The sequence below is a fragment of the Ammospiza caudacuta genome, chromosome 10, assembly GCF_027887145.1.
Source record: "Ammospiza caudacuta isolate bAmmCau1 chromosome 10, bAmmCau1.pri, whole genome shotgun sequence".
Classification (NCBI taxonomy): Eukaryota; Metazoa; Chordata; class Aves; order Passeriformes; family Passerellidae; genus Ammospiza; species Ammospiza caudacuta.
The window spans coordinates 24,287,815-24,315,314 of NC_080602.1; the positions used below are offsets into that span (position 1 = coordinate 24,287,815).

General features: G+C 45.1%; 1 protein-coding gene across 1 annotated transcript in view; it reads left to right on the forward strand.

The window, feature by feature from the left end:
• The window catches only part of ARRDC4 (arrestin domain containing 4), a 75,393-nt gene that overhangs the window by 19,916 nt on the left and 27,977 nt on the right, over positions 1-27,500 (forward strand). Inside the window, exon 3 of the mRNA XM_058811093.1 lies at positions 5,047-5,182. Coding sequence (XP_058667076.1) covers positions 5,047-5,182 — 136 coding nt within the window. The remainder of the gene's footprint in view (positions 1-5,046; positions 5,183-27,500) is intronic.

Sequence of the window (27,500 nt, forward strand, 5' to 3'; positions counted from 1 at the left end):
GTGGAGGGAGAGGCTGAAACCTGATCTGCTTAGGGGTCTCTTAAAGATGATGGAAGACTAATAAAATCCAGCCTGCTTCCTACCTCCATTACAACTCCCACTCCCAGCCTGTCCTCACGAGCTCAAGTGGAATAATGGCTCCTTCCAGAGCCAAGACATCCATCCCCAGCACAGCTGAGTGGCCTCTAATGGTGCTTGGCACCAGGGCCTGCTTCGGTACCTTCCCTAATCTAGGAAATTCTTTACTTTGATTCCACTGGGTGTTATGTGAAGCCTCTAAAATGTTTCTTAATTCTTATTCTTTCTTATTTCATCAGGAGTAGACTTCTTTGGTCATTTGTTTTAGGGTTTTTTTTTTTTTTTTGTTTTGTTTTTTTGGAGTTTTTTTATAATTATTTTTCAGGTTAAAAGATGTTTCCACAGTGCCTCAGGAAAGCTCAGTGTTTGGTACATCTTCATCATGGGGATAACCATAAGAACAGAAAAACATTCATTTTTCCCATTGGCAGTGGATTAGAGAAACAGTCGTAACTCTGCATTAAATGGGATTTCTCAACACCAGGAGGGTGATCATGAGATGTGGAGTGAAAAAAAGTACTAAAATGATTTAAAAAAATCAAAAAAGCGCCAAACCTGAGGTCTTCTGGCTTTTCAAGAAGTGGATAGGAAAGCAGCTAAACAGAACTGCAAGGGTAAGCAGGGCAAGATGTCAGAGTTGATTTAACTCATTACATTTAAGTGGAAAATAAGGGATGAAAGTTTAGTTTAAGAAAAATTAAGGAAATACCCAAGAATGAGTTTACAAAGTGCAATATTTTCTCTCAAAGCTGTAGGGTTAGCAGGTTGGTATCCAGCATCTGTGACTGATTAGGGGCATTTGAGATGGCAGGTGGCTTTAGGAAATGGAAACCTTACAGAGCTTTACAAATACTTTCTGTAGTTAGGCAAAGTTATTTGATTTATTCTCGCTGGTTCTCATTGAATAGCCTGGTTTAAAATCTATCAACTTGTCTTAATCCATGTTAATATTTTCTTATAGACACAGTCCTGTGAAAATTCTCCAATTTGATTCAGTAGAGTTGCCCTGGAGAATAATAGAGTTACTCAGTTTACACCACCGAGGGCTGTGTTAAGGTGAAGAACATAAATCATGGCATTTAAAAATGCCAGCCAAATCTTTTAGACAGTAATGAGATCAAGAACCAGATCTGATCATATTTGCTCCTGACAATTTTAAAGAGGCCTGTAATTCCACGTGCTTCCCCTCTGTGTGGTCATGTTGAAATTGCCTGTCTGCGCCAAGAAGCCAAAGCCCCAAAAAACCCCTCAGCAGGGTGAAGGGTGGAACGGGGTGGATCTGCTGCTCACACTGTTGGAAAAGGAGCAGGAAAAGGCAACTGTGCATCTCTTCTTTGCTCTGGTCCCCAGGCCATGCAAGGGCAGGGCCACGGGAGAGCCTAAGGTTCTCCTCTCTGGGCTTGGATGGGAACCAAAACTCATCTCTGAAGAAGTATTTGGAAGAGACACTGAAAACAAAAAAGTAAACCCTGTGTCTGGAGCTACTCCACAAGTCACAGCAACACACAAAAACTGGCTCCTTAAAAAAAGGCAACAATAGGTAAAACAGGATTTGCAGCTGCAGGAAGTGCGGCCATAACGTGGCTCGGGGCAAGGGGAGTTAAAACTCTCAATTATCTTTCCCAAATAGCATTCCTGAGGAATAACTCAAGGAGAAAATACTGCAGAAGCCCCAGCACAGGTTTGTTATTACTAGAGAAGAAAAATCAGCATTTGGCCAAACCTTTCCATTTTCTGATATTGTAAAACCAGTCCTGCAGTGCTGTCTGGGATGTTCTAACCTCGGCACTGGTCCAGATCCATTTCCAGCTATGGATTGTGTGTCTCTCTCTGTTTGCGTGTTCTTCTGCAGATTTATTTTAAAACACCCTTCCTGAAGCTGCCTAGCATCCTGATTTATAGGATTTTACTAAGCTTCCCATAGCCTTTTCTTTTCTTTACTAAGTATGTTTTACTACTTTGTATTTTTTTCCAAAAAAATGAATTTTATTGGACAAGGGTTCAAACATAGCTGCATAATGTTTGTTTTACAGATCCTGTATTAAACCACTTTAACACATTTGTAGACCTGAGGAACTCGGCAAATACTGTGAAGGAAATGCCCTGAGCTTCATCTTGCTGCTTTGAACTGAGCAGGGTGAACTTTGCCTGGTTGCTGAGCTGACACGTGAACAACCCATTTGCAATTCATACAGAGAGACAGAGAGCAAGGGGGCCTGATCCTGCTTTTACCAAAGCCAAAGGAAATCCTACTGCTGACTGCAGCAAAACCAGCAGCAAAATCATAATGACAATTTAAGATGATATTCCACAAGTACAGTAATGTGACAATCATGATAAAGTGCTGTTTTTTCCAGAGGCACCATCTGAATTAATAGGGTCTTTCCAACTAGCTCTCCTTGGAATGGGTTGCAAGAAGTAAAATACATTTTAAAAGATTTATTTTAAAAAGTCTCTAGGATACTTTGCCATTCACCAGATTTTTATTCATTTAATAAATAGCTGTTATATTTTGAAGCCGGTTTTGGGGGGTTTTTTTCCTCTATCATTGTCATCTCCTCCTTCTTTATTGTACCATGAGTAATCTAATTTTTCTGCATAGCATGTTGCAGTTTGATAGACAGGTCTCTGAGGGAAGCCTTATGTGTCAGCATCAGTGAAAATGACTTCTGAGGTTGGCTCACACCCCCACGCGAGCTCGGAATCCAAATCACCCCAGAGTTCCGCATCCGCCTGCCCCACGCCTCGCTGCTGCCTAATGTATTCATTTGCCTCTGGCAAAAAAAAAAAAAAAAAAAAACAAGTGAGATCCTCCACTGCATACTGATGTCATGTGCAAGGAGCCATAATTGGGGCTGGTCACGTGTGGCAGGCACCGGGAGCTGCTGATTTTTGCCATCTGTGGGGATAAAGTTCAGCTCTCTGCATCCATCGTGTATTGGTGGACACCCAGCAGTTCAGGCACGTATTTTTTTCCCCCAAAAAAGGAAATGAAAATAGGATGCAGGCACCAAGGTCTGTGTTTTTTTTCCAGAATTCCATTGTAGTGGCAGGAGATTTTTGTTTGGCTCCATCACCACTTCAGTTTATCAGTAATAATTAATGACTTGTGCAATTGCATTTCCCACTTTAATCAAGGACAGATATTTCCAATTCAGAGTTGCAGCAAGAAAACATCCACAAATGGGCTGCCTTTTCTTTTTCCTTTTCACAGGCAGATGCTGACAGAGAAATAAAAAGACTTTTTGCTTCAGGTACGTATAAAGCTTTACAGCTTCACTTCCAAAAGGACTCTCCAGGACTGAGCTTCCCAAGTTACATGCCTCATTCCCTCCTCCCAGCAGTGCACCCTAAATAATTTGGGTCTTGACTATTAGAAATCATCATGTGAAGCCCTCTGAATGGACAGGAAGATTTCCAGTGATTCATCTGTTTTCAATTATGCCCCTAAGAGCACTCCTGCCCTTTCTTCCTGCTTGTAATAGCTGGAGAAGTTATTGGAGAAGTGGGGCTCTGGATGGTCTGCCACTGATTTCTGAGGAGTTGGACCAATGCTCTTTGACTCAGTTTCCCTGTCTGTAAACAAGACCTTTAATATGGGCAAGGAGTCTCCAGGGTATGGAAGTTTTTCACCTGAGATGGAAGCTGCTGCTCCCTGGTAACAGCACAACTGCTGGCAATGATGGTAGAGCTGAATTGGAGATGTGAAATACAGCTGTCATTGCTGATTTTCATGTCATCCTACCTCCAGGTAAGGAAATAGAGCTCATTTTGGGACAAACCCACCTCATTCAGTCTTCTTAACCTTCAGTCTGGATAACTGCAAAGATGAACAGAAGAATTTCATGCATAACATTTTAACTTGGCTTGATGAGCTTCCCAGTAGCATGTAAATAAACTGCCTGATTTGGAGCACTCTGTTCCTGACATATAACCCACTGCTCATTTAGCAGATTTAATTTTGCAGGCTTTGTGCATTTTTTATGCGACAATGATGATGTGAGGAGGCAAGTCTTTATCACAGAAAGCCAACAGCACAGACTCTTTTTTACAGAAGTCCCTTCTTGCTGCTTCTTCGGAGCAAGAGCCCGAGATAATTCTATCACAGGGTGTGCCATCTGTGACATGGGGCAGGTTTTTACTTGCAAACTTTATAACCCTTGATTGCTGCTGCATTTCAGTAATAATGTCAGTGGATATCAAACCTTGAGTACATAGGGCTCAATTATGATCTTGCAGAACACAGAGGCTGCTCAAATCCAGTCCAGACTGTGAACTCACAATCTGCTGTTTACTTAAAGTATAGAGAAAGCACTTGACCTCTTCTCAGTGGCATCCATGTGGAAACACTCGGCAATAGAGGCCTTCCTTGGTTTTCTTAGGAATCATGTTTCGACATTTTCATCTCCCCTAATTAAGGTCAATGGTCACACACTCCCACTCCTCTCCCCACTCTTCCCAAACTGCCGGCACTTACCCAGCTCCAGTTACCCCGGGTGGAACAAACTGGGCCCAGTTTGTGCTCACACATTTCCGGGGGGAATGAAGGGAATCCTGGAGATTTGAGGCTCTGCTGAACCAGGAGCTGTGCCTGAGCTCTGCTGTTCACGTGTCCATCACCACCACCACGAGCTGCAGCAGAGCCTGATAGCCAGAAGCGAGCAGGCGGCGGGGGGTAGGATTGCTGCGAATGTGATTCCACGATGAGAATGTTTCCTAACCCGCAGCACATGTTCCCACCGGGTGGGGAAGGTGTGAGCGAGCTCTGAGGGAGGACAGCGAGAGAATCTCTTCTCCCTTTGCAGCGCTGCAAGTGCTAATTGCAGGCGGGAGGAAGGGTGGAGCTGGTAGACGGCTCCGAGAGCCTGGGCAGCACAGCACAAGGGCTCCTGCTGGAACCCAGGGAACCCAGGAGTGCTTCACAGCCCTGGCAAGATTCGCTTGGGCACTGCTGTGCTCTGTCTGCAGCCCTGGCTGCCTCTCCTTGAAAACCCTCGCTGTTCTCAGCGGGGCACTTCCCAGGAATGGGAATGCGCCGGCCAAGGCCACTGTGTCAGGATGCAAAGGATACCTGAACGAGCACATCCCGCTGAATCAGGGCCTTGTGGGGACTGGATTTATCATCAGAAAACCTTTTCGGAGCAGTATACATCCTGCTTAGTAATTACCTTTTCTCTACTAAAAGGATTATTTCCTTTCATCATTTTTGTTGAGTAGGTGGCAGCCATGAATGGTTAACAATGGAAGGCAGAAGTTGGTGAAATAATAAAAATCTGTGCTTCTAGAAGTCATTTTACATATGTAAAAACAAAAGTGGGCCAGCCAGCTGCAGACCCTGGCATTACTTAGGCTTGTGCCTGATGCATTGCACCCTTTCCCTTTAAACTGGCTTCCTCTCATTTCTCACACAGAGCAGAATATCACTTCCAGAAAAGAGCTAATGCTGTCCTTTTCCTTTTATATTAAAAAAAAAAAGAAAGAAATGAGAACAAAACTAACAGAGTTGTGCCCTAAGTGAGATTGTCTTGACCCTTTGCAAAGCCAGATCCTCAGAGCCTCTGCCAGCACACGCTTCCAGCACAACTCCTTTGCTCATGCTGAGCTCAGCCGTGGGTGCAGGATCAGGGCACCTGCTCTCTGGAGAGAATAACTACCCAAAAATATGAATTTTTTTTTTCTCCTTTCTATACTGTTTTTTTTTAAGCTTAAAAATGTGTGTTTGGTGCTAAGGGCAGGCTGTGGTGTTGAGCAGCACCGTGGGTTCCTCACCCCAGTGGTGTGGGGACTGCAGCCACAGTTTCCAGGGAGATGTGTCAGAGCCATCTGACATCCCAGAGAGATGGATTTTTCATGTAAAAGTAGAAAGTCATTAGCTCCAAAAACGTTCTCTTGGAAGCAGCAGGGCAGCAAGTGCTGCTACAGGGAAGGCAGGTGCTGGGCCAGCATAGTCCTGCAAAAGGTTTTCTGTTGTCACATATTGCAGAATAATGTAATAAAAAACCCAAGGACTTTTATTCCTGAAAGAGCTCAGTCACTCATGCCACAAGGAAGATTATGTTTAATTAAATATTGAACCCCTTTATATATCTGTACCAGGCTCTGAATCACACTCCCTCTCCTTACAGCCAGAGGACATTCCCACATCTTCAAAGATTTTACAAATGAAGGTAGTTGAGAGTTTCATTTCCCCTGAAACTAAATTGAGCTACTTTGGAGATGGAAACAGCAACTCTTGAAAATCCCTCTTTCAGCAGAGCAGGCCAGGAAGAGAAAAAATATACAGTATTCCAGAAGTGAGCCACAGGATGATTTTTAATAGCAGAAAAACTATAATATTAATTAGTATCTGTGCTTTGTTGCTGTGTTTGGGGGCAGGTTACACCTCTTCCACTGAGCTCAGTAATGGGCCCTTGCACTTCAGTTACTCCTGGTTTGATTTCTGCAACACTTTCCTGACTCCTTTTCAGGGAAATTTTCATATTCCTGCTAAAATTTAGTCACTGGGGACTGCTTATACATCCTCAGACCGCCCTCCTTGGATTTAAACTCCATCTTTTTTGCGAGTGTGCTGTGAGTTTTCTCCATTGCTGGGATATGTGTTATCTTGCTCGATTGCATTTAATTCAGTCTCTATTTGCATATTCGCGTCCTGGGCTGAAACCGTCAAGATTTTTCCCATGACACATTTTGCCTCTGCTGTTCCCATGACACATGTTCCTTCTGCTGTGGCAAGATCCACTCTGTGGATTCCTCTGAGGAAAGTGAGGCTGTTTTCTTCCCCAAGTTCAGGTCAGGATTTTCCGTGCCTTCCCCGATGTGCAGCGGTGTCAGCTCACACACAGTCTCCCCCAGCTCAGCAGCAATGAAACTCTAAATCCTTCCTCACTTCAGTCTCTCAGCTGCCTCTTGAGCCAAAGGTTGTGGTTTGTGCCCTGTCATCTGGCTTGCTGTTGGGTGTTTGGGGCTTGCTTGAAGCTGTTTCTGCAATCAAAAGGCTCAGTTTTAAATACCAGCCAAAGACTGGGCACGTGTGTACAACATCAGGGCTCCTTTTCAAAGAGCACCTTTGGGTGAATCACTTGACCTGGCTGTGCCTCAGTTCTCCATACAGAACAGAGGAAAATAATATTAATGCAAGTCTAACTTTCTTCAGATACTGCGAGGCTCAGTGCGCGACCAGAGGTGATGTTCTCGGGTATTACAGTAATAGGGGTCACAGGAGCTAGACAGAAAAGTAAAGCAGAAGCTAGTTAAGACTTTCTCAGCTGCAAAGGATTAGTGTTCATTTTAAAATCTCTGGCTCTTGGCAAATTGGGACACTTACTAACCTGTAGCTTAGAAAAAAAAAGAAAAAAAAAAAAAAAAAAAGCCAAAGCAGCTGAAACAAGGGTGTTAGCAAGTCTGGCAGCACAGCAGCACAGTGCACCTTATCTCTATCCTGGTGGAAAATCAAAGGCACATTTCCAGCTGTGCCCGTGAGCACTGTTTGGTCACTGAACAAAGCAACTGGCACCTCGTATCCAACCTACAGAGTGATCACAGCCTGCTTCAGGTGCACAAACAAGTGCAGAAATGAGCTCCATGCACAGAACTCATTGTTATTCAATCAAGCCTTTAATTGTAAATGTTTTAAGCAAGGAATTCTCCGTTTTATGAAAGTGTGCTCAGCATTACTCCGCCGCAGACATCTGTCATTCAGCAGGCGCCACCCAATAAAAGTGCTTAAAATGTTCTGTTCCTCAATTAAAATATAAACCAGAGCTGTTTAAGGGCTTTTACGAGGTGATTTCTATTTACCTGACAGATTTCCACACTGGAGGAGCACAAAGCAGGATTTCAGTTTCTGATCAGAGTGATGGCTCTGCAAAATAGTAAAGTTTCAATTGTTTTAATTTATTTCTTTTTGGGGTTTGGGGTTTTTTTTTTTTTTGTTTGTTTGTTTGTTTAATTTCAGGAATAATAAAAATCTGTTAAGAAGAAAGGGATTCCTATGCCAGATAAAAATGAGGAAGAACTTGGAAGGGTGATCATTACTGATCACACATGCTGGAGGAACTGGATCCAGGATGGACTCCAGGAGCCTGTGCCAGCACCTGCTAACCCTTCCTTCCAAATGTCATCAAACAAAAGCCAGGGAAAAGTGATCTGCTCTGGTTTGAAACAGCCTCTTATGAAGAGAAACAAGACTATGGCTAGACAAAATCTCCCATTTTCCCCTAAGAAACAGTGCATGAATGCTATTCCACTGTCATGGCTATTCCACTGCAGATGGATATTTCATCTCCCATCCTGCCTTACTATGACTCTCAAAAAAAAAAAAAAACTTTCTTTTTACCTTCCTGCTACTCAAGCAGGAGTGGATGTTACATGGAAAACAAGCATTTTCACTAAAAACCCCTCTACTTTCTGTTCCAGAGCCTCAGGAACTCACCTTCAGTGGCATGAGAGGTGCAGAAAAGGCTTCGCCATGTGTTGTTATGCTTTTACAATGTGCTGATCCCTGCTCTCCTGTGCCCCACCCTCTGGCAGCTCATCACTCCAGTGCACCTGGTCAGCATCAGGAGAAGATTGTACTCCTGCAAGACAAAGCTTTCAGCACCTTAAACCTTCTGGTTTTGCCAGGTAACAATATTTTTGGACCAGTTTGCCCTGTCCTGCACGGCCATTAAGCCATTGTGGCACTTAACCCCACCATGGTCACAGCTGATTTCTGTCAGCGTGGGCAAGCCAAGGATGGAGCCTGTGGGGAGGGAAGGAGGGTGGGTTTGCCCCATCTCCTCCAGGTGCTTTTGGGCACCTGCAGGCCCACAGAGCCTCCACAGCGAGGAAAACTGAGATTCCACATGGCACCAACCTAGCCCAGGCAAAGCAGGCATCTCCCAGGAGCTTCAGAGATCCAGTGTTCATCCTGCCAAAGCTGCCTGTGCCAGAGGTACCAATAACTGCTGAGGCTCAGCCCCCAGCTGGTGAGTCTCTGCTGGGCTGCCTCAATTGGATTCTTCCAGGGGAGATGTTAATTCCCTTTAAAATTAAAGAAAGGAAAAGCAAACAGCAACTAAACCAAATAACAGGTAGACAAGCAGCTCCTGGATTTTGCACCACAGGTATTCAGAGTAGCTTGAACCACACTGCTTGAAAAATGCTGAAAAATCTAATGTTAGCCCTTAACTCAATGTGGTATGTGTTTTTGTCCTCTGCAGCAGCAGCATGAGTTAAGGATGAGGCACTAGCCCTCACTGTGATCCCTGCAGTGTCAGTTCAAGTCAGATTCTTCCTGTTATTTATATGTTCCCTTTTGTGAGTGTATCGATTATACAAGTGAGATCTCAAGTGCCTGGGCACTCAACACAGCCACACAATGGAGGAGAGTGTCCAGGTTAGCCTGGAATTGCACATGAGCTGAGCATGCCAGGGGACAGGAGTAAATAGTGACATGTACAATTCAGAGCCACCTCTTCAGAGCTTTCTGTTTTGCTGCTGCACACTGACTAAAAAAACCTGCATTTCAATTTCCAAGGTGTAGCAGCCAAAGATTGTCATAGTTATTCTTAGCCATGGCGGAATTGCCACCTTCAGACCATTTCTGAACACACGAGATTATTCCATGATAATCCAAAATCCAGCACAAGCTCCTCCCTCCCCTCTATTTGTTTTACCCTCTGCATTATGAATGCTGTGAGTAAGGGCTGTCTGTTTCACAGGGGGCTTGGTATCACAGAAAGCTGGTTGTTGATCTCTGGATGCCTGCAGGCCAGCAATCTGTGCTACAAGTTACCCCTCTTAAATAAAAAAAAAAAAAAAAGAACCAAAAAAAAAAAAAAAAAAAAAAAAAAAAAAAAAAAAAAAGACAAGTGGATAAAACTGATACAAGCATCTGTAACAAGCTAATTGGACCCTTGTGGGCAACACAGCAGATACAAAATTAAAACAAACAAAACATCTCATTGTACAACTGCACTTCCAGGACCGCTATCACAAAGGGACCCGTCTGGATTTTTATTTTAGTTTCATTTTGTGTAAAAGGACCTAATTACGGCCAGAGCTGGAGTATCACAAGTCTGTTTTCATCTATAAAGAAAGGATATTTTGCCTCTGAACCTGAGAAATTGTTAGAAGTTGGTAATTAGTATGACTTGTTAATAGAGTTTGGCTGTGATTAAGCTGTGATTGAGTGTGAGTTTGGTTCTTGTCAATGTGAATGCCTGTAAGGTTGAGAGATGTTTAATGAGACACCTGTTGTCAGCAGCACCCCGTGGGCTTTGTTGCTCCTGATTGGAATTTGTACCACAGAGCAGGAGCAGCAGCACCAAAACGCAGCAGCAGCAGCAGGCACAGCTGGAGCATCACTGGCAACAGCAAAAGCTCCAAGAGAAATGGAGGCTTGGATCCTCTGCACTGGAAAGCTCCAGGGATGCTCCAAATCCCACAGGTCACAGTGCCTGGGGTGATCCATCATCCAAACCATGCAATTGCAGCTGACTTGGGCAGTGCAACAGGCAAAAACATTGACATTTTATCTGCTCACCAGGGAAGGGTGGCCTGGGCTGCTGTGGGATGCTGGCTCTTTGGGAGATGGAAAGAGAGGGGATGCAACTGAGCAGGTTTAAACCTCTCTGCCCCCCAAAATGCCCAGCCCTTGGGTAGCTGGTAATAGAGGGGCTCTTTAAAGTGTGACATTGATGGAGAAAGGTTCTGCCCAGTTCATCCCTTGATCATCCTTCCCCTGGGGCATTTTCACCAAGGGAAAATGTCCCACTGAGTGACTCAGTACCTCTTGGCCTTTGAGCAGAGAAAGTTTCATTCATTTATGATATTTTTGTCTCAAAAATCAGCATCATTTTCCACATGACTCCATTTAATCACTCCCCACACCACAGCCTGGGCCTGATGACAAATTTGTGTACTTGGGGCTACATATGTAAAATATTACTTCCCCCTGAATGTCTATTAAACATTTTCGAGCCGCTGCAACTTAAAACATACCTGGGTTTTACACGCAAAAAGCCAAAGAAGCTGGAAGCAATCACGATACAGTTGCAGCGTTTTTCATGTGAAATGCCTGAGCTGGGAGCCCCGGGAGCAGAGGCATTCCTGCTGCGGGAATGTGCCTGGGGAAGGAGCCGCTGGCTCTGTGATGGATCGCAGCAGCCACTGGATGGCATCGCTCTACACGAATGGACCTGGAGCCGAGCTCAGCCCGGCTGCTGTGCCCGGGAGATCCATCCAGCCCCGAGAGGCTCAGGCCACCGTGACCTCACCAATCCTTTAAATAACATTCAGAGTTCTCCTGGCTGCCCGGCCGGGAGCTCCGGGCACAGAGTTTGGTCAGAGCGAACAAAGCCGACACCCTGAAGCAAACCTGTTTCCAGGCTGAGCGTGTTTCTCTTTCATTTTAGGTGAGATCAAATATTCAGCCAGTTTTTGATAGGTTTCCTTCTCATGAAATGGGAAAAAGAGTAGGTTGTAATTTGTGGCTGTATCAAACCAGCACAGGGCAGGGAGCAATGGCCTGACTGAAGCCCTGTTGCTGCTCAGGCAGCTTAGGCTGAGCTGAGCAGGTTATTCACGAAAAACCAAAGAAAAAGGGAAAGCAATTGTTGTCTGGCCTGTTGTGCCTTGCTGTGGGCTCCAGAGCACCGAGCTGCGTTGTCACCCGCGTGTGGCACCGCCCCGAGCGACAGCAGCATCCCAGCACGGGTTAATGCAGTCCTGCTTTCTGAAAGCCACATCACTATTGATAAGGGATCAGCTGGGGGCCAAATAACCTGATGTTCATATTTTCCCTGGGGTTCTTTCATTACTTACACCCTGTGTTGGCCTCGCTCTTCCAGTGACTCCGTGTGGCCAAGCCAACTTGAGAATGTCATTGGCCAAGTTCATGCTCAAAAGAAATCTGCTGGTGGCTTTGGTGCAGCAGGACATTTGGGACTGCAGCCCCACAGAAGGTGTATCTGAAGGGGAATACACTATTTGTGGGGTCAGCTGGCAGTCACGGCCAGCAGATTTATCTTCAGCTAGGACATGACACCATCAGGTGAGTGCTTGTACATGGGCCAGTAGGTACAGCTGTTCTGGGCTCAGAACTTCCTGCTGGTACTGCCCCAGTTTTGGCCAGGTTAATAAATTTAATTATCATATTCAATTATATAATTCCAGTTACATTGGGATTAAAATCAGATCATCAGTTTAAGTCCTGCAAAAGCCCCTTCACTCCCAGTTCTCAGTTCTGTACTCAAACCCCTTCTGCCTTTTTAATACTGGAAAGGTATGATGAAAAAATTGCAGCATAAAATAAACGCTACATTTGTTTTATGACCCCATTTGTCTCCTTTTTCAGGACTTACCTCCCAATCCAAACAGCAAGAGAACTGTATCCATCTTGATGTGCTCAGCAGTCCGCTGGTAAATGCTTTCAGCTGTCAGAAATGCTCAGGCTTGGTGGGAAATTGAGGTTATATCAGCAGGAGGCTGCTCAGGTCCTTCTTCTGGTGGCCACAGCTCTGCTGCAGTGGCTGTAAGAGATCAGAACAACTGGCAGTGATTTTCTGTTTCACATCTCCTGTTTGGTACCACTGCTTGAGGTCTTGTGCCACCCATGAGGTGACACCAGAGAGCTCAGTGATTTTGATCTCTTTCCATTGACTTTTGAGGAAATGGCAATTTCTCCCCAACTTCAGCACTTTCAGGGCTGTGTTTGAAAACAGGAAGGATAAATCTGAATATCTTTCTCTATTTAATAGTCAGGAGTGTAAAGACTAAAAGAAGGGTGTTTCATACTGCTCCTACACTGCATGGCAGGCTGTGTTTGGAAAAGATCCCCTTGGACACAGCATTTATGGGATGGCAGAAATCCCAACCAGGGTACCCACTTCTGTGCTGGCTGTTTTAAGAGAGATTTGTTTTAATGCAATCACCTCAGCACACAAATGTGCCCAGGATCTTTCTAGACTCAGGGCAACACTCCAGATCTCCAAAAAGTCAAGGTGACCTTGGAAGCTGCAAGGCAGCCCAGAAATGGAATTCAGGAAAAAAAAAATCAAATTCTAGACTAATTCCAGACTATTAAAAAACTATCAGAAAAACTGAAGTGTCTCGTTGAGTTTGGTGGCACAATGTAGCAGGGGATCTGTCACTGTCAGCACTGCTCTTGTCTCACTGAAAGCTGTGGTGCCTTTCACCACCACGACATAAAGATTCAAGCCAGCTGTCCCACCTGCCTGAGCAGCTTCTATTCTGGGCTCCCATGTGCCATAGGTATTGTGCTTATTGATAAGCTGGGGCTCTTTGTCCCTTGACATTGTTAGGGAATATTCTGCTGGTTAAAATCACTGGAACTGACACAGAACATTCCCAGCCCTGGCTGTGCCAGGCTGTGGTTACATGTCCAGGTGAGACTGCGGTGGGATTGTACAAAATGAAAAAAAGCTTAAAAGAAGGGAGACTTCTCAAAAAAATCTAAGTCAGAAAAGACTGGGGGCCTCCATGACTCTGGCTGTCAATAAGGTGTTAGGTAGGGGAAGATTAACACCCTTTAGCAATGACACAGCTGTTCCATTGAAGGTGATAACATGCAATCAGGGGAGGGAAGAGTCTAGCACAGAATAATGTACAGAGCAAGAAAAGATCAGTAAAAGGGAAGGTTTTAGCCCAAAAAGCTGAAAAAGCCTCATAAAGCTGATTATTTTAGTGGTTATAAATAAGTATAAAAAGACCCAGAGCCTCACTTTAGGTCTGCACAACGAGCTCAAATATTTACCCCTCTTTCTAAAATCAGCCTGGCTCCTAGGAAGAAGAAAAATAGTGATAATGTAGAGAATAAAGTCTCTTATCTGCCTTGGCAGTCAGCGTGCAGATAAACACAAAAATCCTTACCCCAAAGACAGCATGTAGCACTGAATCTCTTCCTCTGAAAGCACAGCAAATTGTGATAAGAGTAGGGTTGGGAAGACAATAGATTTAATAGTGGAAAGAACCTAGTATTTTGTCAACTCTTGTCTTCCTTGGAAAGGAATCAGGACAATGAAATTTCTCCCCCTACTGCTGATGGCTAAAGGTAGAAATTAGTGGTTTGATACACCCACAGCTTTGCTGCTCCCCTGAGCTTCTCCACTGCATCAGGAACCACCAGGTCAGTAGATTTCCCCAGGGAATTAAACATCAGGATGTTTAATGCAGAGTTAGTGGTGATAATGCCAGTCAGGGGTGAGGCCACCCTCACAGTCTCTGCTCCCCTGTGGAAGAACAGCAGGTCTTTACCCACATGGCCTGTTCCATGATTAGATTTTGGCTGGGCTTGAGGAGGATAGGGGGGTTTAGCTGAGAGATGGAACAGGAAAAGGATCACCCCTTTAAAATGCAGCTGGGGTTGAAGCTGCTCATGAGCCATGCTGTGAAGAAAGCTCAGCCTTCAGTGCTGGGGGGCTCAGCTAACATACACATGCAGAGAAAACCTAAATCCCATGGCTCTCACTGAGACACCACTACCAAATCCCTCAGAGCCCTGAATTGCTGCTGGGTAGGAGCTGAGAATTGCCTATGCATTCCCACTGGTCCTTTCCCACCTCACTCTCCACTCCCCATCTCACGGATCTCACACACGCACTGAAGAGTGACTGCTCTCAGCCCCCAGCCCAAAGGTGGAAGGTTCTGTTCCCCCCTGTTGGACACAGGCCAGTCCCCCACCTCTGCCAGACCTGCCCATGTCCCTTTCACCCCCAGCTGCCCCACAGCCATCCCACAAAAGCCGTTTGAAGGAATGAAGTGAGACAGGCCGTGCCACCAGGGATGCGGCAAGAGCCGCATCTGCTCTCTCAGGGGCTGTGACATTGCTGTGGTACCGCCTGAAACAGAGCAGGCAGGAGCTCCAGGGAAGAGCAGAGGGTCTGCATGGGAACAGTAACAACCACAGGGACACCACCAGCACCAGCAGGAGCAAAAACGTTGCTGTACCACTTGTGAGAGCAGCAGAGCATATGGCCAGTCTGGGACTGTTGTCAGCAGCCCAGAATGGGGTAGCTCTGTTCTGGCAAACTCCATTTTTTGTCTTTATGACCAAAGAATGGTTGCATGTTGGAAGCTCTGTAGTTGCTACGGGAAGAGCCATTAATATGCTGGTGACTGAGAAGTCAGCCAAAGCGAGTGCTGAGATAAAATTACTTTTTCTCACTTGTGTTTCACCCTGAGTGTGTTATTCAGTGTGTTTTCTCTGCTCAGGGTACCTCACACACACTGTGCTGGGCTAACTTCTTTGTCCTTTCTGATTTTATTTTTCACCTTTCCTAACCATGATTCCAAAGAATAATACTAATCTGACAGACTAGAAAGAGTTTTTACATCATAAATCCCTACTTACTGGCAGAGTAAGACTGCAGACTGTTTCTCTCCCATAAAATCCCCTTTTCTCTATTAGCCTGAAAATTAAGAATAGAAAATAAAATAATAGTGATGGAGGTGGTGCTAAATCAGTGCATGAGACTGGGGATACATCCAAAGGAGGGTGATCCTACAGAATAACGAATAATTTGGTGATGGGGCTCAAGGGTGCTACCTGGATCCCAGCACACAAGAAGTTAATGTGCCTGCCTGCCCAGCTCCTGGGGTGAATGTGCATGATGTCATTCCAGAATAACAATATTTTCTTCCCCTGTAGTTTGGCTCTGCTGGGGCAAGCAGTGCCTTCCCAGGTAAGGCTCTCCCCTCCCACACTTGCAGCCTGTTTCTCCATACAGGTCAGTGCAGCCCTCAAATCTCATCTGCACAAGGTGTCAAGTCCAGCTCTGGAGACATTTATTCCAAACCAGAAATGAGTATTCTTATTCCAAAATAAATACATCTGTAAATCTCCTGATTTCATAATGTTCACACAGTGGTGGGGAGAATGCAAGGTGAGCACCCCCTGATCAGCCTCCCTCCCTCCAGCTCAGTCCCATCATGAATAACAGTGGAGCTGAACCATACAGAGAAGATGATTTTTTCCCCCAAAGCCTTCATTTTAAAGGAACTGTTCCCAATTCTCTCCAGTAATTCCCCAGACGCGTCCTCTTTCCCCTGCTACACAGGAGTATTGCTCCAAACCATCCTTGAATGAAGTCAGCTCTGCTTTGCCTCTTGTTTGCTCTAACCCACACCACTTACAGACATTTTCAAAACTGGGAAACAATACAAAGCCACACTTTGTGTGATCATGCAGTACCCTGCAAACACAACTATTCATTAAAAAAAAATAGACTAGGCACTAGGACTGCCAGCTCCTGACTCTGCTGTGACACAGACACAATTTTTTTCCACCAGAGGATTTTTTTTTTTGCCATGAGACGCCGAACAAAAGTCACAAGCAGTTCCTGTGATCAAAAGAAATCCCTGTGAGAGTCTGTGGCAGCTTCACCCCGTCCCTTCATGCCAGCCACTGCTCATTTCCCTGAGCCCTCGCTCTGCTCTGCACTCTTGAGGAAGTCAGAGCAGATCCAGCACTGCACAGTAACGCACTGAGAACAAACGTGTTGTTTCTATCAGTGGAAAAGGAGTTTAACTATTCCTAGGCCACAGAAAGCTCAAATGCAATGCCAGGATTTGTTAATGCTTTGCCAATACCATCAGTGTGGATGTACCTGGCCTTGCTCTGGTGCTGATCAGTGGTGTAAATAAAAACGTTATTAATTTATAAAATGCCTTGCCTTTATTTAACAGATCAATTAAAGTCTGAATAAAATTATAACCATTAAAATAACCAGTATGTCATAAACTGTATGGAAACCTTCTCAATCTTAAGTTTGATTTTCTCTACAGGTCCCCATTTAACCACAGGGTCAGGGCAGGATTTCAGATGCAGAGCTGGGCCCCCTGTATCTGCTCCCTGGCACTGTCAGCACCTCCAAACACACCAAGTGTCTTCAGTCTGCTCCACAATCAGATACTGTGCAATAAATAATGAGCCACATAATTATAGTTTGAGTATTGAATCAGGCTGTGAAAGCTAGAAGTGTAGGAGGTGAGTTTTGTGAGGACAGAAACAGCATTTGCTGAATGTACTCGGGATAATTTCAGTCAAACCATGAACAAGAGGGCTTTGGGTAGAAAGATCTACAGAAAAATGCATCTCTGTTCTCTATGAGACTTGGCTATTTTTTCCACTAATTTGGGGCAAAACCACACTGACCTTTTCCATTAAAGAAAACAAAAGTGCATCTCCAAGGCAGTGGGAACCATGAAATCAGGAGCTGGAATACAACATTGTGGCTTCTTTTTAGAAAGCCAAAGAGCAGCTAGGAACCTCAAAGCCCCAGAAGAGCCAGGAATCCTGGACCACCATCCATACAGCTTGCTGATTTCCAGTGTAGGGATGTGGAAGGAAAAAGCCCTGATGTGGCAATCCCTGATGAGTGTTCCCTGCTGTTGTAAGCGCCCAGCTGACCTGCACCAAAGCCATAATTCTTGTAACACCAACTGCCCACTTCAGCCTTTCCTCTGCAGGAAACAAAGAGGCAGCTTGGGATCCAGTGCTCCCAACTTCTGGCTTCTCCCTGCCTTGGCAGATGCACAGCAAAGGAGGCAGGAGCCAAGGAGACCAGTGGCTCCGAGAGCCTCCCCAGGCAGCTGTGATAAAATCAGATAATTGGTAGGGAAAGGCAGATTCTCTTGTAACTTGGACAGCATCTGATCCATCAGTTTTCTTTAATGGAAAACTGTCCCTTGAGGGATTTGCATTGGCTCCAGTCATGAAGGCCACAGGGGTAACCATGAGCTTTACATCATGTTTGGGCGAATACTCCATCTCCGTGTCTTTCACAAGAGAAGAAATAAATCATTATTCAAATTTCACACATGGTGAAACTGAGGCACCAGGAGGTGCAGCACCCTGAGCAGTATTTACACATGCACTGGTCCAGCTGGGGCTGGCTGTCAGCTCTGCTGACCTCTGCTCTTTTAGCACAGGCTTCCATGTCATCACTGCACACAGTGGCAAAAGATCACAGATTCATCTTTCTCACCTCTTGAATCTGCAGCATCACTGTTCAAATATGGCTTCTATGAATATGTGTGGCTTCTATTCATAGATATGAATATTAAATATTCTGAACTTTTTATCTAAATGAAAGGATGCATTGCAAGGTGAGAGAAGAGTGAGCTTGATTCTTTGTCTGGAAAAGAATACAATTGTCTCAAGAAAATAGCCCTCATTGACTCACATGGAACAACTGGGAAGCCATTAATAGCTATTAGTTTGGTGATGAGAAGGCCCTGTTTAGTGAGGCTAAAGGATTAAAGAGGAAACAATTTGAATTCTGTCTCTCACAGCACACCCCCTCCAAAACCTCCTCCGCAGCCCGACCGCTGCCCGGCTGACTTTAAACTGCCAGCACTGACAAAAAGGGGTTGTTGCATCTTTTACAAACAGCCTTTTGTTTGCCGCTCTGACACCTGCGAAAAGCAAAATTGTTATTTTCTTGCTGCTTGTTGCTGGTTTGATGCCCGCTCTGGGGCCCTACATCAGAGGCAGCGCTCAGAACAGGTTGCAGGGGTCCGCTTGCGCGCTGTCTGCCGATGGTGCTGCCTGGAGGAAAACCATGGAAACGGAGTTTGACAGGCTCGAGGGGACCCGAGCTGCCAGAGCCGCTGCCTTTGAGCGCCTGATGAAGACATCACAGAGCAAACACAACGTTCAAACGCTGCCGGCTGCTTTGCATCACTTAGAATGCAAATCTCTTTGTTCTGCTCGGCCTTTGCGTTCGGTACGCCAAGGAATCTGTGCCGCGGCCGAAACACGGATTTGAGGACCTTTTTTTCCCTCCCAGAAAAAATAATAAATCATTTGTTGCGGTAGGGAGGTTTGTGTGGAGATGTACGTGTGAAACAGCCCTGGCTTTCTGCGGTTCCTGGGATTTCTGTGCACAAATTAAATGCCCACATTACAGAGGAGAGCAGGCTGGGCTGCTTTGTTGCTCCCTGTGCATGATTTGATTTGGATTCATTTACATGGCAACTTGCAGGGGTACGTTTTATGTCATCTTTATGTCATGGATCAAAAGGCAAAAGCGATTTGAGCAGCATGTCCCTTCCAACCCCTTCAAGCCACACAGATGGGGAAAACCCCAAACCCTCCCACCTCCTGAATTCCAGTTTTATAACTTTTAATGCTAAATTTGAGGAGCTGTGTGGTCAATAATTCCCCCTTCCCTTTGCAAGCAGCCTCTGTTTTAGCTGCAATTTCTGACTGCCTTGGTTAAGGTCAACATTTCTACACAATCTTTGCCTTGGTGCTCGGATGTGCCATGGGGCAGCCTGGAAGCTTTTGGTGCTGATTGGAGAAACCCTGGTGAACATCTGCAGAAGGACATAGCTGGTGAGTGAGACTTAAATGGGGATTTAGGTTAAGATCTTTCTGAAAATACAGCTGGAGGCCTTTTCTAGGCAGCTTCTCAGTAAGTTTTAGGGAGCTGGCCCCAGAAAGGAGCTCATGACTGGTCCCTGCCCAGGCAGGACTTGGCATTTTCATGGCCATACCCTGGGGTTGCCCCAGAATGAAGCTACTGCTTCCTGCCCAGATGTTCCTAATAAAGCTGGTGGCCATTGGGAATAATCCATAGAAAATGGCACCCTCGTTTTTAATAGGATCAGTTCTACAACTGGGAAGAGAGGATGGACACAAGGATAAAGACATTTCCAAGTCATGGCAAAGTCCTTTTTCCTTCCTTGCCACTGCCACAGTGGATATTGGTCTATGTCACCTGCTGGTCCATCAAAGTTAGGATCTTTCTACAAAGCTGGAGAAGAATGATCTGCCTAGACAAGGTTTTCCTGCTTCCAGTACTGCTCCCAAGCTGCTCTGAGCCTCTTTTCCAGCTACAGCCTGGGAAGGACCCACTTTACAGCACAGTTAGCTGTGCCTGCAGAAACTGTTATTTGTGGGTGAAATTAGTGTGCAGTTATTGGAAAAATATGGCTTCAAATCTCCATAGGAGTGTTGAGGAGATGTCACACTGTATTTTGGCAGTCACCAAGGAGATCCAGGTGCTCTCATTTCTCTCTGATTCCTATGCTCCTTTGGATTGTGCAAGTCTTTCTCCTTCTACACTCTTTTCCAACCTTTTTATTTTTTTTTTCAGGCTGACTCCTGGAAAGACCTTTCATTTTCCTATGGACTCATTGACTGAACTTTCCTGACTCAAATCCCTCTGCAGGACTTTGCAGAAATGACATCAAAATATCCCCATTTTGAGGCCACATGCTTTTCCTGCCCACTGATGTCCTTTGAGTTTGAATTACAGTGTTCACTTTTGACTGTGAGGCAAAGCTGGTGGTTTCCTGACTAACCCAAAGTCAGAAAAGAAGAATGAAAACCAGAAAAGCACCCCAGAATGTCTGAGCAGAAGACAATCAGATTTCTGTGTCAAAAAGATGGCAAAACTAAGGATGTGGGACTTGCATGAAAAATCTTCTAGATAGTTTTTTTTCTTCCTTTCCTTTCTCTCACAGTGGGACAAATTCCACTTTTATTTCAGTTCATCTGTAAAACATGAGGAACCAGCTGAGCATAGTGTTGGTTCAGAATGAGGGCAGCTGACAAGGGAAAGGTAAAAGGAACTTGTAACTGCTGCAGTTCTCTCCAAGAAATTATTGCAACATGAAAAAGAACCCCTCAAACTTCCAAAAGATAAAGAAAGGCATTAGGACATCATCTAACACTCCCTGACACAGAAGACTCCAAGGTATAATTATTAATGCATTAAGTCATTTGAATATAGGCCAAAACCTTCTGTTGTCTCAGGGTTTCTAGAGCTCATTGTCCTCTGGTGCTGGCTTAGGATGGGCTGCAAACAGGGAGGAGGCAGCTCCAAGAGTCAGGGAGCTGAGTTACTGATCAGAACCTGGGTAAGGGTGGAAAAGGAGGACATGAAAGGGCAGAAAAAGGTTGAGACACATTAGATGTCTGGGGTATTCTGGGGTGAATTTTAAGTTCCATATCTCATGTTAGGGACCACTGTGTGTTATCTCAATTCAGGGACTGTAATACCAAAAGAAAAAAGGCTGCATTTTGTACCCAAGGTACTTTCCAAACTCTCCTTCATCCTCAAAGAGCTTGGAAATTATTCACCAATGCAAGCTGTAAAACCTGGCTCACCTACAGCACATTGTCACCTCCCCAGGAGCATGAGAGGTGTGATGGCACCAGGCACTTCCCAGGGAACTGTCCCCACTCTGTGACACTGCTCAGGTGGAGCCTGAGTCCCACCAGTGGGACAGACCCCTCCCCTCAGACAGCAGCACTGATCAGAGAGTTTGGGACTCCCAGTGTGTTACAATTTGCAAGTCCACAGCCATTAGGCAGAGAGGGAGATTCAGAAACAGCCTAATTAGTTGCGTTTTCTTTGCTAACCCCAGTCAAAAACCAGTCAGACTGTGCTTTAGATTTGACATCCTATTAAATGCAGAACACAGGCCAATAGCTTTCATTTTCCCTTGTGATGCCACAGACTGTTGTTTTTATAGCTTGACAGAGAGACGTAATTAGGCCTCAAAAAGGACAAGTCTAGACTATTAGTTCCCCACAGAGGCTCCCTGGAAAATCAGAACCCACAATTATTCTCCACTTTCCCACTGAGGCAAATTTGCGGATATCTGCTCTCCTGCCTCAGATTTTCTGCTCACAGCCTTTAAGCCTGGAACTTCACTGTCCTTTCACTTGAAGGGCACAAGGGAAGACACAGGAAAGGAAGGTGCTGTGCTGGATTTTCCAAAGGGACAAGAACAAGTTAAGGACAATACATGGCCCTGCTAATGCTGTAGGTGTGGGTGCTTCTCAGTGCTGCAGCCTGAGTGGCAGAGAAATTTATTGCCATATTTCTCAACTTGCCTCGCTGCCCAACAAGATTTGGCTTCAGAAAAATGCACTTTACAACTTTTTACTTCAATTACATGTCAAATGAACCAGACACAAAGCAGCAATCTGTCTGTGATTCCTTTCCTAGTGTCAGAGCAGCTGTCATCAGAGCAAGGCTTTTAGTGACACTTCTCACTGAGACCCTTGCTCATTCTCCTCTCTGCTTCTGAGTTACCTGCAGCTTCAGTTTATTTTCTCAATCACCAGGAAGCAAATTCAGGCTCTGGCTACCACAGTCTCTCCCTCACAAGCAATTCCTGAGTGCTTTGGCAAGTGGTACACACCAGTTCCCCCTTGTTTAGTTTCCAGGGGCTTGGATGGTCCTGTTGAGCTGCAACCTTGGACACACTTTGATTCAAAGGAGCTCTCAGCCTCAATGTGAGCATGGGACACTGGTCCTTTGTTTTGGCAACAGCATCATATTTCAGTTGTATCTTGAGTGTATAATCCCCAGTAATCCTCAGCTCCTGGTCTGCCTAGCCAGCAGTCCCTGATTCTGTGTAAACCATCCTACATTGTCTTTACTGTATCACATATTACTGTTTTCAAGCCATTTCCTCAATATATCAGCATTGCATTGAATTCTATCTTCTAAAGTGTTACTCAACACATTTTCTGGGAATTTGACTCACAAGGAGCATCCTGTTCCCTCTTGCCACCTGTTTCCCACTGCAAACCTTGGTGCACAATCTGTTCCTGCCCCAGGGAAGTGCAGTGCAGGTTCCTTTTTGTTGTGCATTGCAGCATTTCCCTTTCCTCTGTGAGCTGTCATATTTACTTAAGACTACTTTGTTCTATGAATTCATGGAATCATAGGATCACAGAATTGTTTGGGTTGAAATAGACCTTAAAGATGACCTTGTTCCAACTGCCCTGCCATGGACACCTTCCACTAGACCAAGGCTGTTCCAAGCCCCATCCAACCTGGCCTCCAGCACTTCCAGGAATGGGACATCCAAAGCTTCTCTGGGCAAATCCCATACCACAGAAATAAGCAGAAATTTTGGGCAAAGCTTTTCTGCCTCTCAACAAATGCAGGAAAATGTTTTCCATTTCTAATAATCCAGGTTCATTCTTACTTCAGCCATAGGTTATCACACCCCTACTAGGCAGCAACAGAAACCTCAGCACTCCAGGGGTGTGCAGCTGCCAAATGTCCCCATTTTGGTGACACTGGCACCTTTCCTGGGCTGAAAGGGTCACAGAGAGCTGTGCAGATGCCAACTGCAGACCAGGGCCCTGTAAGCACTCAATTAGCCTGGCTGTGTAGGCTCAGCCTCTCGAGCACTCGGTGGAAGTAAAATGCTTACACAATCCCTCTGCCTACAAGGCCTTGAAATCTTTAGGGGGCCTGGCTTTGCTGCCTGGTTTTCCATTGACAGGCTGATAGAGACATCACAAATCTCTCCAAAGGCCAGTCACTAGGCTTCTTTCAACATCAAAGGGTGTCAATGTTCACTCTGCCTTAGAGCCTGAGGCGATATAAATCACACATGGATATGTGAACTGAGTGTTTGAGGTTAAATTCTCTCCGTATACACAAAAATTTCACCTTGGGTAAACTGATACCCTGGTGTTGTCTCCCCATCAACATCAAATATTTTCTGTAAATCGTAATATCCCAATGGAAAACAAAGTTTATAGGTGAAAGAAAAAATAAGAAAAGGAAGGATGAACTAGGGTGTTGTGGGAAGAGATGATTGACTCATTTTAAACATACATTGTAATTATATTGGGAAAAAAGTCAGTAAACTGATGGGATTTTGTTGGGCTCTTTCATTGCTCAGTGACATTAATTTTCCCTTGAACTGAGCCAAGCCTTTAGTCACAGGGACGTGCAACCTTCCCTGGATCATCTCTGGGCTGTTCCTTCCTAAAAGCTCTTGACCAGCTCAGGACTTCCCGTGGAGCAGCAGCTCCTCCCTCTCTCACTGATAACCCGTGGCAGGAGCTGGGCTGCCCATCAGCTGGACAAGGCAGAGCACCCAGGAGGTGCCTTTGGGAGAGCTGATTCGCCCTGACTGGCACAGTTGTGCCACCTCTGTGGGGAGCTTGTGCTATTATTATCAAAGCCTAATGTCAGGCTAAAAATGATTTACTACTCAGATAAACATCAGCCTCAAAGGTTGTGAGATTTTACAGGAGTAAGAGGTCAGCCATAGCTCAAGGCAGTCACAAGTTTCTTCATTATGAGGCAATATATAACACTCTAATCCAATAGAAAGTTGCCACAAAGTTTACTTTGTTTTTCTGACCTTTACTTAATTCTGCTGCACTGCATATGCTTTTATCCAATGGGCTACTATTACACATATACACTTCTATTATCACATTTGGACTCTTAGCTCACTCTATACAATTATATTACTACACTATAAAACCCTTCACTATCTTACTCAAAAGTTTCTTAATTACTTAAGAGACATTCTCATTTACAACTATAGAATCATAAATTTATAATTTTTTCTGCTTAATGTCTGTATACTTTTATTTTCACATCAATCCAAGCTTCTTCCAAGGCTGCAAATCAAACTCTCTAGTATCTGTGGAATTTTCTATCTTCCCATTTCCTACACTCTGCCACTTGCAAACAGGAGACAGGACGGCTGGGGCTGTCAGTAAATGACACTCTCAAGGAGAGCTCTGGTTTCTGTCTGGCTCCCTGGCAGAGCCCTGGCAGGAGCCTGGTGGCACTGCCACATCAGCACATTGGCACCGCTGCCACCTGGCCCTGCTTGCTCCCGGCAGCACCTCGAGGAGCCGCGCCAGCATCTTGCAGAACGCCCAACAAATCCCCCTGTGCCACGTCCCCCAGGAAAGCAATGGCCATTAAACTCGGGCTGTTGGCTACTCCACAGCCTTGCTGGGCTCCCTGCAGCTCATCTGAGCTCTCCACAGCCCGTTCCATCCTGGCTGGGCAGGGCAGGAGCAGATGGAGCTCGGCAGCCTCTGCCTCTCCCTCCGCGCTGCTCCGCGCACCAGAGGGGGATTCCTCCCTTGGGCAGCCACCCAGACAGCCCCCGAGGCTTTGCACTAAGCACAAACTACCTGCCTTAAACGGTGTGGGTTTAATGAGATTTTTTTATGACCTCTGCAGTAAATTGCCTGTGCAGGGTATTGTGCTGGAGCGAGCAACACCCGGCAGAATCCGCGGTAATTGCGGAGTGGCTGCCTCAGATCTCCGTGCCATCAGACAGGGGTTTTCATTTCATACATTAGCCACAATTTGCATATAATCATAGTCATAGTTGCATATAATCAGTACATCCCTTTGAATGTGAAGGGAAAAGGGGTGAGAGCTGCCCAGCACTGAGGAAATGCACGGAGTCGCTGTGGGTTTTATGGAGCTCCCCATCACTCCCAGCCTGCCAGGGGCTGCATTGCTACTCAAGTCACACACCCCTTAGCACAACCTCTGGATTAAGGCAGGGAAAATGTGTTTGCTTGTCCATTTCTGGAAGGTTTTAGTGAGCATTGGGTGGATTATACATCAGATTTTCCATTATTGCCGTTGCCCAAGATGCAACAACAGCATATTCCCAGCCATCCTAAAATGAATTCTAAAATCTTTTTTTCTGGAAAGCCATTTCATAGAGGTAATAACTCATCAAAGGGATGGGGGGAGCATCTCCCTGCTTTATCCACTGAAGCCCAAGCACATGCACCTCAGCATTACAGGTACCTCAGGAACAGTCATTTTTGCTCCTGGCTCCCTTCCTTCTCCCACCAAAACATCCTCCAGCTCCTCAGGACCATGTTTGTGTTCTGAGTGATGCCAAATGCACCCAGCAGTTTCCCTGTCTTCAGAAAGATTATACAGAAAGCAGATCAAAAAGTCAGAGATGATGGTCAGAAAAATATCCCTTTCACCTTATTTGAGGAGATACTCATCACCTCAACCCTCCAAAGCCAGCAACCACAGCCAGGGAAAAACTACATTCTGGCACACAGAATCCTTTTTTGGCACAACACTCTTAGAGGCAATATTTCAAGCTGTAGCTGGGTGGAATTGTGGTTCACCAGCAGCCTGAGTATTTACACCTCTGTGGTCTGTGCTCTTGGATGTTCACTCTGAGCACCTCCACACCTCAGTCCTGCCTTCAGCTTCTCACCCAGCAGAAGAGCAAGGCTTTTCCTGGGATTTAAAAAGCCCTCAAAGACCATCATGGGAATTTTAACTCATTTCTGCCCACTATTGTAAAATAATGACATGAAAAATCTTTACGTTTCAAATAGCATTTCTCTCTTTCTGGTTCTTTTTTTTAGCTGCAGTCTGCTGGGCTGCAGTCAGGGGATGATTATCTTGCAGAAGTTGTACCTTGCCCATTGATTCACTGGGCCCATCTCATGTCTAGCTGAAAATCTGCATAATGAGAAGAAAGCCATTTTCCTTGCGATCCGCTCTCCTTTTCAAAGCCCCTCACGTGCCAGGTTGTTGTTTTTTAATCACACAAAATGGTATATATTAATGAGGTCTGAAGTTACATAAAGATAGATCTAAAGCATAAAAACACTAATATGCCCTGTAGCATTCAGTGCTTTGAACACGGAATGGCATCTGTGTGAGAGTGTGATTGCAGGCAGCTATGGAAACCAGTGCCAAAAAATGAGGAAATGCTGAACAAGACGTGCAAGATTGGGAAAAAAAACCTGGGAATGAAGATATTCAATTTGCATTAAAAGGCCTAGCTCGCTAGCAGCCCAAATTGTGCAACTTTCTGCCTTTAAATGATTATTTTCTGGCATTCTGCTGGCAATGTGGAGATTGTCTTTTCCCTGGAAGAAAATTTCCTTCCCCCTGCAGCCCCCAACAGAAACAAAGGCCGAGCCAGTCCCAGGTCAGTTGTGGCTATTCCAAATAGGACAAGTTTTGCAACTGTGGAAAAGTGCAAGGTTTTCCCTCATCTTTGCATTAATCCTGAGCAATTTCCTTCTCATTTCCAGATGGTGCCAATTAAGAGTAAGAACCCCTGCCCTGACGGTTGTTAGCAAAACAAGCACAATCTGAAACTTTAATGAGGAAAACTAGAGCCACATCTTAGGCCCAAGAGAAGCCAAAATGAAAAGAACGACCACAGTTGGCAAACACTTGGGTGGCTGCATCTGAAATTCTAAAATGCTGGAGGTTTTCTTACCACGTTTTAAAATCATAAAATGCTGGATTTTAATTTTCATACTCAGGACTGCCTTCTACTCAGCTCAGTTCAGTGGGATTATTTTGAGTCTTAAAGATAATCATTTGGATAAACTATTCTAATCAGTGACTGGGGCAGGAACATCGGGGCATGGGTAATTCATAATAGAAGACATATTTTTCTAATATATTTTTCTAATATATTTTTGAGATGATTTTATTAATCAGTAGGTAATTAGAATAGCATTCATGCTTTCCAAAAAAACATATCAGATAGTCCTGGTTAGAAGAGATCACCATTGAGACATGGCTAAAACTACCAGCTGGAAATGGAAGCTACCATTGAACTCTGACTGCAAACCAGATTCACAGGGTTTATGTCATGGGGAGGAAATTAACAATTTTCACCAA